This window comes from Nymphaea colorata, chromosome 6 (genome assembly GCF_008831285.2).
Source record: "Nymphaea colorata isolate Beijing-Zhang1983 chromosome 6, ASM883128v2, whole genome shotgun sequence".
NCBI classification, from domain to species: Eukaryota; Viridiplantae; Streptophyta; class Magnoliopsida; order Nymphaeales; family Nymphaeaceae; genus Nymphaea; species Nymphaea colorata.
Window position 1 is genome coordinate 14,364,763 of NC_045143.1, and position 11,135 is coordinate 14,375,897.

Genomic DNA, 11,135 nt, shown 5'->3' on the forward strand with positions numbered 1-11,135 from the left:
TCAAGCATATAATATCCATAAAAATAATGTCAAAGGTAAAAAAAAATTAAAAAAAATCGTTTATATAATATAGTTGTCACCCTCATGTACTAATGGAGTCGACTCAATATATTAAGTGGCATGTGTTGATGATATGAGATTTTCAACTACGTGATGATGCAGCCCTAGGCCCTTTCCAAAGGAGGAGGATGCAGGCCTGCTCAAAAAGTATACACCCTCCATTCACCCAATGAAAAAACATTTCAAAGGCTTTTGCTCCGTGTATATGACTTATATATATATATATAATTGACATATAGCGTAGTTGTTAGATTTATTATTATTTAAAAATTAATTTCAAAAAAGTTACATAGTGATTACTTAGCATTTAAGCATGGGTGCCTGGTTCCGGGCCTTAAATTTTCCTATCGGGTCTTAACCCATTGTACCCGGCCCAGCCTGACAACATAACGAGGCCGGGTCCGGGTTGAGAAATCAGCCCGTTGGGACCCGTTCGGCCCGTTAAGTCTACATTTTAATTTCTAAGGATACTGAGGGTTTTCTTTTAAATTTTGAAAAGAGAACAAGCTGAGCCACTGCCACCGGCGCCGGTCCGCCACAGCCGCTGTCTACATTTGGTCCACCGCCGTCAACTTCCGGTCCACTGTTGTCGACCTTCAAGGAAAGATGACATGGATTCAAATAGGGAAAGGCAGACCCAAACAGGGAGGGCAGAGGCAGACCCAAACAGGGAGGCTAGGAGTGACTTAGAGAGAAAGTAAAAGGGGAAGAGGGAAAGCAGTTACCTGTGCCTCGCCACCTCCTTCCTTCCCCTCAGTTCCTCTTCTTCCTCAACTTCTTCTTCCTCTTCGTTTCCTCCTCCTCCCTTCTTTGTTTGTTCTTTCTTCTTCTCATTCCTTTCCCCACGAGTTAGATCTGGACCAAACGGCCAGGCCCGGCCCGGCCTGACCCACCTGGCTATCCATTTAAAAACAAGGGGGGCCAGGCCGGGCCTCGGACTGGGGAGACGAGGCCCGGTACCCTGCCCGGCCTGGCCTGTTAATAAACGGGCCGAGTAGCGGGCCGGTCAGATCCAGTCCGTTTTCTTAATGGCACTTTCAAATCGGTCTAGCCCAGCCCAGCCCGATGCCCAAGCCTGTTAGCATTTTGTTCAGGAAACCCTTTCTGAGAAGCTAATGCAGTAAGGGGTCACCAATCAGACAACCTTAAAATGATATCACCTGCTCACCCAAGCATATCAGCCCAAGGGTGTCCTTCGAAACCTTGCCACGCTTAAGAACAATGATCCGTATGAACGATTGTGAAACCCCAAGACCAATGCTCCAATGAACGTCATTGTTGTTCCAGGCAATCTTGAAACTTTTACAAAATACAACAGATATGATCAAAATACAGTTATGATTATAAAAAAAATGAGAAACTTTCATTGAATGTCACTCGCGCTAAAACTACTGATATTGCTGTTGTTGGAAATATGACAAACTTATGAGAATGTCCTCATTGTTCTATAGGTCAACAAAAATCTAATATCTGTTGCCAACTTACATGTCCCATGCCCTATAGTTATGAGTTTACAACTAACTTTTTTTTTTTTCTTTTTGGAACTAGTGAAAGAGGTATGGAGGGTCGTTTGGATGACACCTTCAAAAACTTGGCTTTGACAATACTAGGTTTTGTGAAAACCTTATAATGAGTTTTCAAAACCTGATTTGACTGTTTGCATGGCAAGACAAAAACCAGGTTTACATTTTTAAAACCTGGTTCTTGTTTGGATGACAAAAAAATAAGTTTGGTTGAATGAACGGGTTACATTGTCTATCTCATATTATACATATATGAAAGAAAGAGAAAATATTTTCAAATTGCATTACCTACCGTCACTGTTCAGTTGTATGAAAATTTGTTCAAAAAACGAAGACTAAATCAAAAGCCTGTCCCTGTAGATAAGGACCACGTTATGATAGGCTAGTTCATCCATATGCTCCAGTACTAACAAAAAATTGTGTAGCTCATCGATAATAATAAATTAAAGGATCATTGGCGATAGTAAAGTTTGTTATTGTATTATGAATATGCCCCAAAGATTGATGTAAGTTTATGAAACATTGTGTTATAAGTTTCCATGAATAAGCTTTCTATATCTATATGCATTACCTTTAAAATGAATTTCAAAATGTTCAATTATTTCAAAATTTAAAAATGAGAAAAATTGAGTCATACGGCCTTATGCGTATAGGAGATACCCCAAAGAGACTGAATCCCTCTTCCCATATGCATACAGGGCTAGGGCTGCTTCAACCTAGGTGAACTTATAATTACTTCATTCAACTCGAAAACAATGCTTACCATTGTTTGCAGTAAGAAATAGTATCTACAAGAATCAAACTGATGACCCGGTCTTCACCAGCCTACTAGTGCGACTAATTGATGCATATGGGAAGCAAACCAATGAATGATGATACCAATTTTCTTCATATTGGTTTAAGTTGGTGAATTTACTAGAGAAATCTAAAAAATCAAACCTATTATGTGTGAACAGATTCGGCTCAATTTACTGGTCTGGTCAAGACACAATAATGATAAGAGTTACCCATGTCCCGCCCCGCATCATTTCGGACCGATGCATCATAAGGAAGCGATACTATGTTGATAACATTGTTTAGCTAGACAGGGTTCCCGTTTCAAGCGCTTTAGGATCCAAAATATGGACGTCTGAGTTCGAGATCTCTGGAGAACCGGACATCTGACACTTCATCTTCAAAAATCGAGTTATAGGTTCAAATTTCAAACACCTTGACCGTTGGAGCAGCGACCCGCCCTATCGGTAAATACACATTTGAACTTTGGCTTTCCCTCTCCGGGGTCCCTTTTGTTCTCTCTCCCTCTCTCGCTCCCTTCCTGTCGTTCTCGCGCCGACACAAGCTCTGTGTCGAACCATTTACAATGGCAATCACCAAGAAGCCATTGCAGCCCAGCAATGTCCTGAATGCAAGTTCGCCAGAGCCGGCACCGGGCGAGAGCCTAAAGCCGGCGATGGCTGGATCTCGACCGGCAATGACCATCGAGGAGATGTACCAAAAGAAGAGTCAACTGGAACACATCCTCCTCCGCCCAGATACCTATATTGGCTCCGTAGAGAAGCACACGCAGTCGCTCTGGGTCTTTGAAGGCAACCAGATGGTCTACCGGCCTATCACCTACGTCCCGGGCCTCTACAAGATCTTCGATGAGATCCTTGTCAACGCGGCCGATAACAAGCAGAGGGATCCGTCCATGGACTCCGTCAAGGTCGACATCGACGTCGAGCAGAACTGCATCAGTGTTTACAACAATGGAGACGGAGTCCCGGTTGAGATCCATCAGGAGGAAGGAGTGTATGTGCCAGAAATGATTTTTGGGCACCTACTGACGAGCAGCAACTATGACGATACGGTTAAGAAGACGACCGGAGGGAGAAATGGGTACGGCGCGAAGCTTACGAATATATTCTCCACCGAGTTCGTCATAGAGACGGCAGATGGGAAAAGGCAGAAGAAATATAAGCAGGTAAGCCGTGATTTCTTTAACTTTTTAAGGATCTTGCAACTATTTTCCCTGTTCTTATCTAGTTCAACACCGACTAATGCATCCTGCCAGATGATTCTAGGATTGAAAGTATATTCTGTCACAGGCAATGTTGCTATTTGTTTATAGACACTTATGCTATGTGCCCACCATTGTGGTGAGATGTTTCAAGTTGGAAGTATACCATCTTTTTAGTTCGTTTCGTCCACGTGTTTCTTGTTTGTGTGTAGAACGATCGAAAAGGGTAAGAGATATTGCTCATTCAGATATGGGTTTCTATAATCTTTTATGCTGTTGTGGTTTAGAATTTGATTCGTTGTGACTGAACGTTGTTTGATTTTCTATTCCATTTTCCGTGATGGATTTCCCTTTCCCTTTGCCATTCCTTGTATGTGTCCACAAGATTCTAGCATGAAGTTATCTGGGGTTTTTCACCCCAGATTCTGGGAGATCAACCCATCAACAGCTTTTACAATTATGCTGCATAATTTGTATTCTTAGTTCGCTTATCAGTATCAAAGTTTCTGCTCAATTGAGAGGAAGAATTATAGTCTACTTTTCTTGTTGTGACAAAGCTTGATTCTTTCATGAAGGTTTTCACAAATAATATGGGAAACAAATCAGACCCTTGCATAACCAAGTGCAAAGAAAGAGAAAATTGGACAAAGGTTACGTTTAAGCCTGATTTGGCAAAATTCAACATGGCCCATCTGGAAGAGGATGTTGTAGCTCTAATGAAGAAGCGAGTGATGGATCTCGCAGGTTGTCTTGGCAAAAGCGTGAAGGTTGAACTGAATGGGCAACGATTACCTGTGAAATCCTTCGGAGACTATGTCAATCTCTACCTGGAATCGGCATCCAAATCCAGACCAGAGCCTCTCCCAAGGTATCTAGCTCAATTAAGTAACATTACAGTGTTTCTAAGTTTATTCTGTACTCTTCAAATTGACATCTTTCCTTTTCATTCTTTTCTTGTTGTAATCAGAATTATGGAGAAAGTAAATGGGAGATGGGAGATATGTGTGAGTTTAAGTGAAGGACAATTCCAGCAGGTACTCTATCCTATTTGTTTTTCCATTTTAATTTCATGTGATGGTTGCCATATTGTATCTCAACTCTTATACATTTAACCTGCATGTTTGTTTGTTTCAGGTGAGCTTCGTCAACAGCATTTCTACCATTAAAGGTGGAACCCATGTTGAACATGTGACAAGCCAAATAACGAACCATATACTCAGCATAGTAAACAAGAAGAATAAAAATGCCGGCATGAAAGCCCATACTGTAAGGAACCACCTATGGGTTTTTGTCAATTCTCTTATTGACAATCCAGCTTTTGACTCACAAACCAAGGAGACACTGACGACTCGTCAAGGAAGTTTTGGTTCAAAATGCGAGCTTTCACAAGAGTTTCTGAAGAAAGGTGCTTGTTTTTTGTCACATATGATGCCTGTTTTCGGATCATCTGAACTGAGTCCTAATGTTCTTTTTTTTTGCAATCCAGTGGCCAAATCTGGAGTTGTAGAGAGTTTGCTTTCATGGGCAGACTTCAAACAGAGTAAAGATCTCAAGAAGACTGATGGGACTAAAAGACAAAGGCTTACTGGAATTACAAAGCTAGAAGATGCTAATGACGCAGGAGGAAAGAACTCTGAGAAATGCACTTTGATTTTGACTGAAGGAGATTCAGCCAAGGCTCTTGCGGTGAGGAATTTTAACCAAGCCTTAGAAGCACTGCAACTTATGTTATTTGTGCATGAAAAGTTCATTCTTTTTTCATATCTATTTCACATGTAGATGGCTGGTATCTCAGTCGTTGGACGAAATCATTATGGAGTTTTCCCATTGAGAGGAAAATTGTTAAATGTAAGAGAAGCTAGTCATAAACAAATCATGGAGAATGCAGAGATCCAGAACATCAAAAGAATTCTTGGGCTGCAGCATGGGAAAGAGTATGACAATCTCAAATCCCTTCGATATGGCCATCTTATGATCATGACTGATCAGGTAAATCACCTCAGAGAGAAATGCGCTGCAAATGCCAAATCTCCTAAAGCAAATGAAATTACCTAGCTTTTCTATTCAGTTATTAGGACCAGTAGTTAAAACAAAGAACACTTTCCAAATTCAACACAACTAGATTTTCTGTACAGGAAATCTACTTGCACAAACTTTAGAAATGCCCTTGGCTAAATTTATAATTTTATACAGAATATGTCATCTTTACAATTTTTTGGTTGGTAAACTATAGGAAGTCAAAACATCATGATATTTTCAGTTTTTTCTTTTCCTTCTCCATATTTTACTAAGTTTTGTTTCTTTCTTTAACAATGCTTGTCTATAGATTATCTTTTATATGTATGTATAATTTTGTCTTGGGATATTTTGGAAGTTTTCAAAAGTTTCTTTGTTTGTTGAGATTCTCCTAGAATAAGTTTGGGCATCCGGCCGGTCCGGCCCGATAAGAGTAAACCAGAGCCTGGTTGAATAAAAAAATATTTTTTAAATATATTACATTTTTAAATATAAAATATATTTTAATAATAAAATATATATTATTGTCAAAAATAAAAATAATATTAAAAACATATCAGACTGAATCGGGCTCGGTCGGACCGACCTGGCCCCATGCCCAGCTCTGCCTGGAATTCATTCAGAAACTCATAGCATTGCAAAATTTTTGCCTCGCTATGGCAATGACACTTTTTTTTTTTTTTTTTGGGACTGGCTGGCGCATCATGTAGGTTATGGATCTTATGTAGGCAGACCAGTTGGCAAATGTCAGTGTTGCCGTCTTTGATGTTACTGTTCTTCGAGTCATTGCAGTTGAATTCCACTTCCTGGTTATCTGATGATGAAATTGATGCAGGACCATGATGGTTCTCACATTAAAGGGCTGCTGATAAATTTTATACACTCTTTCTGGCCGTCACTGCTGAGAATACCCTCTTTCATGGTGGAATTTATAACTCCAATAGTAAAGGTTTGCTTCCATGCCCGCACCGTGATATATGCCACCACAAATGCATGAGTAAACAGAACAGCATAAACCTTTTCATTTTTATTCATAGGCTACAAACAAGAACGGCAAGGTGTTGTCCTTTTATTCCATGCCCGAGTATGAATCGTGGAAGGAAACTTTGGGGGGAAACACCCGTGGTTGGACTATCAAATACTATAAGGTGTGTATTTAATTTCCAGATGAACCAAGGTTGGTTCTTTAGCAGCAGAACTCTGATGGACCTTATACTTCGTGATCTTTCTGATCTTGTTGAAGCTTTCTCATGTTTTGTTTCTGTCATTGTCCAGGGGTTGGGTACAAGTACCTCTAAAGAAGGAAAAGAATATTTCAAAGATATTCACAAACACAAGAAAGAATTCGTATGGGAGGATCACCACGATGGAGATGCAATTGAATTGGCGTTCAGCAAGAAAAAAGTGGAGGAGAGAAAGACTTGGCTTAAACAATACCAGGTGTGATAATTTTGTCTGCATCCTCATAAAACCCTTTTCGCTTGGTTGGATGTTTTGTTATGCTATAACCAAAATAATGCTTCTGGCAGGAAGGAACCTATCTTGATCAGAATGAAAAACTCATCAGTTACAGAGATTTTGTGAACAAAGAGCTGATTCTGTTCTCTCGTGCTGACCTAGAAAGATCCATTCCCTCTATGCTTGACGGCCTGAAACCAGGGCAAAGGAAAATCCTTTTCTGCTCTTTCAAACGCAATTTTGTATCACAGGCTAAGGTGAGCCAAAGAGCGGGTTATAGGTATCCGTTAACTTATCTGGAATAGTAGTGAATCTAGGCGATATACGTCCTTATTTGTATTTGATGTTTCACGTACTTCTTTTTGTCATAGGTTGCACAATTCTCTGGTTATGTGTCGGAGCACTCTGCTTATCATCATGGTGAACAGAGTCTTGCCAGTACTATCATCGGCATGGCCCAAGATTATGTAGGCAGCAACAATATTAACCTTTTAATGCCACTAGGACAATTTGGTACCAGAAATCAAGTGCGTATTTGTTTCCAGATCTTGCCTTCTCCTTTTACACCTTGAATTTGTGTGCTAATTCCCTCTCTAAAACCAGGGAGGCAAAGATCATGCCAGTGCAAGATATATTTTCACTTGCATGTCGCCTTTGACACGCTTCCTGTTCCCTAAAGATGATGATATTCTTCTTGACTACCTGAAGGAAGATGGACAGTCAATCGAACCAAAATGGTACAGTTAACAATATCCGATCCTGCTTGAGTTGAATATGCTTGACCATCATCATATTAATTATTCACTTCATCGTGACATTCAGGTACATGCCTATCATACCCTTGGTCTTGGTTAATGGAAGCGAAGGGATTGGGACTGGCTGGAGCTCTTACATCCCAAATTACAACCCAAGAGAAATTGTTGCTAATGTCAAACGACTACTAAGTGGAGAACCTATGCAACCTATGGATCCATGGTACAAAGGTTTCAAGGTGAGATGCTAAATATCCTTTTCTTTTTACAATTTCTTTTCTCACTGGATGTCAGGCTAAATCATTTTATAATTCTTGTCGTTTTTCAACTAATACTCGTGACTTGTCATAGGGGACCATTGAGAAAACTTCCACAAAGGATGCTGGGGCGACTTACACAGTTAGCGGCATTGTAGAACAAATAAATGAAACAACCTTGAGAATTACAGAGCTCCCTGTTCGTAAATGGACTCAGGATTACAAGGAATTTCTAGAGTCCATGATGACTGGAAATGAAAAGATGAAACCATTCATCAAAGTTCGTAAATCAAAATCTGTCTATGTATATGTATGTGTGCTCTTGTGCATATTTCGTGAACTACTTATACATAATTTGTTATGCAGGACTACAAGGAGTACAATACAGACACAAGAGTACATTTTGAAGTTTTCCTGTCCGCGGAAAACATGAATATTTCTCTTCAAGAGGGTTTGTTAAAGAGGTTCAAGCTCACGACTACCATCAGCACTAGCAATATGCACCTCTTTGATGCAGACGGCAGTATCAAGCGATATGATAATCCCGAGAAAAGTATTTCTATACAGTTCCTTTAATTTTTCTTGTCATGGTTCCTTTTTGTTGCACTGCTCTGTTTTATGACTTGGGAACTTTCACGTCATTTCAGTTCTGGAGGAATTTGTTCCCCTCAGGAGAGCTTTCTATGAGAAAAGAAAGGTTTACATATAACATTTGAATTTCTACTTTCTTGTATGCCTGAAGGGGCAAATATGGTTTTATGACTGCTGCCTTTTTGTTTTGCAGAGAGTTTTACTGGATAATCTTTCTCAAGAGCTCTCAAAATTGGACAACAAAGTGAGGTTCATCCTTGGGGTGGTAAAAGGAGAGATAATAGTAAACAACAGAAAGAGAGCAGAACTGTTGGATGAATTGCACAGAAAAGGCTTCACCAAATTCCCAAAAAAAAACAAGAATGTTGATGCTGCGGCTGCAGGGGCAACACCAGATGGTGAGGATCATGAAGAAAGCGACGAGAAGGGCTATGAGTATCTACTTTCAATGGCAATCGGGACCTTGACACTTGAAAAGGTGCAAGAGCTCTGTGCGCAGAGGGACAAACTCCATGATGAAGTTGAAGAGCTGAATAAGGCCACTCCTGAGTCATTATGGCTTAGGGATCTTGACGCTTTCTTGGTTCAGTTGGATGTACGTCATTTGTTTTCTCTTGTTTCTTTCTCGCAGGAGGAAATAATTTATCCTTATCCTTGTAACATCATTGATCCACGCAGGCTCAAGCCTTGCAAGAAGCGAAAGATGAGGAGTATGAGCTGAATAACATGGCTGGTGACGCTGCTAGGATATTCAGGCAAGTTGGAAAAAAACAGAGAAATAATAACAGCAGAAAAGCGGCAGCTAATGTCACTGAACAGATGGAAGTTGAAGGTGAAGCTTCGAGCAGTACAGCCACAGAAACAGTGAAAGGTAATGATTTGATTTGTTTTGGCTTCTTCCTCTCTCATAGTATTCACAGTTAATGGTTTTATTACAGTTGCAGAGCCACCCAAGCAACCTCGGAAGAGAGCACCGAAGAAGCCTGCTGCGAAGAAGTCTGTAAAAAGCGATGAAGAGGAAGATGAAGAACTACTTGAGCTCAAGGACCGGCTGCAAAAATATAACCTCAACTCTTCACCTTCAGATCAATCTGGTAAGGCTTTGTCACAAAAAAACAAAAGGATTTGGCAAGATATAGCCTCCACCCCTTCATCTTGCATGATTTTGTATCTCCCTTGTTTCTTTTTTGTTTATGTAGCCATGGATAGCGAAACTGTCGTTGGGCAAAGAAAGGAGCCTAGCAGAAGGGCTTCACAGAAGCCACAACCAGTTTACACAGAGATCTCCGACGATGATGAGCATGCAGAACAATTGAATACAGTTCCCGAGGAAGATAAAGTTGTTATTGATGCCAAACAAAAGCAGCAGCCTCGGAAGCCAAGAGGGAAAAATAAGGTAGTCGCCAGTGATGACGATTTTGATGAAGCAGAAGATTCCGGTTCCGAGTTCGAAGCTCCTTTGGCTGCCGATAAGATGAAAAAGGGAAGAGGGAAAACAACAACCAATAAAACCATGTCAAGCACTGCACCTAATGGCAATGTAGGGGGGAAAAAGAAGAGAGGAGGCGCTAGTACCAAGCCAATTTTGGGGCAGAAACATATTGACGAACTTCTGAGACCCATGGAAAAAATTGGGATTTCACCAGAAAAGAAGGTTAGGAAGATGAGGCCGTCCCCTTTCAACAAAAAGAGCGGCTCTGTGATGGGTAGGGCAACAAGCAGCACTGAGCTGAGCGAGGAAAGTTCTGACTTTGAGGAAGAGGTGGTTGAGATTCCAACAAGGGCGAGGCCGCAGAGGAAGAGGGCCGTAACCAAGTATGTCATCAGCGACTCTGAGGATGATGAGCAGGATGATTCTGACTTTGATAAAGAATAATCGTGTAACATGTTCTATGTAGATTAGTACTATTTTTACTCCTTGTCCGTGGCTGATTTTTCAGAATGTTTCCAGTAGTTCTTGGGTAGTTAACTCTTCCTTCTGCTAGCATCCAATTTGGGAAGAGCTCTGGTTTAAAGAGTGGGGAGCTTTTTTGTGTTCCCTCTTTTTCAACTGTGATTTTAGGATCCATGTGGGCAGGACATACCTGGAGGATTTGATATGGTTGGTAGAATAAAAATGGCAAAACCGGCTTATTTGGATCGACGACTCCTTTTAACTTTTCACGTTACCGCCAAGAAATTTGAATTAGATAGGTCATTTTCGCTTTGCCGTGTGGTCTGGTGTGCAATGAGCCTGAAAGCAGCGAGAAATTTCAAAATTTATCTTGCACCACTTCATCCTGTCCCTTGGGATCGAAAGAAGAGAAAATTATTTTATTTTCCTCATATGATCAAAGGAAGAGAAATATATCTCGCTTTTTTATTTACTGTTTTCTCCTCTGCGGGGTAACCGGTTCAATGTAGTCATTTTACTTTTTCGACGTGATTTCAATGTAGACAAACCAACATTGTTTTTGTACACGCTTTTTAGTGGTGTAAA

General features: G+C 40.6%; 1 protein-coding gene across 1 annotated transcript; it reads left to right on the forward strand.

Moving 5' to 3' along the window:
* The first annotated feature begins 2,838 nt into the window (after positions 1-2,838).
* LOC116256608 (DNA topoisomerase 2) lies at positions 2,839-10,799 on the forward strand. The gene is made up of 20 exons (XM_031633006.2): positions 2,839-3,546; positions 4,158-4,450; positions 4,550-4,616; positions 4,717-4,987; positions 5,069-5,268; positions 5,362-5,571; positions 6,434-6,547; positions 6,636-6,746; positions 6,874-7,038; positions 7,128-7,313; positions 7,428-7,583; positions 7,660-7,793; positions 7,879-8,047; positions 8,160-8,345; positions 8,432-8,618; positions 8,713-8,762; positions 8,850-9,251; positions 9,335-9,527; positions 9,595-9,750; positions 9,856-10,799. Exons 1-20 carry the CDS (start codon positions 2,944-2,946, stop codon positions 10,530-10,532), a joined length of 4,530 nt encoding a protein of 1,509 aa, XP_031488866.1. The 5' UTR covers positions 2,839-2,943; the 3' UTR covers positions 10,533-10,799.
* The last annotated feature ends 336 nt before the right edge of the window (positions 10,800-11,135 follow it).

Excerpts from the sequence above, each read along its gene's own strand:
- LOC116256608 (XM_031633006.2), top strand. The coding sequence starts at position 2,944 with ATGGCAATCACCAAGAAGCCATTGCAGCCCAGCAATGTCCTGAATGCA. Across the intron at positions 7,584-7,659 it reads AATTTGGTACCAGAAATCAA|GGAGGCAAAGATCATGCCAG; the intron begins GTGCGTATTTGT and ends CTCTAAAACCAG. Across the intron at positions 8,619-8,712 it reads ATATGATAATCCCGAGAAAA|TTCTGGAGGAATTTGTTCCC; the intron begins GTATTTCTATAC and ends ACGTCATTTCAG.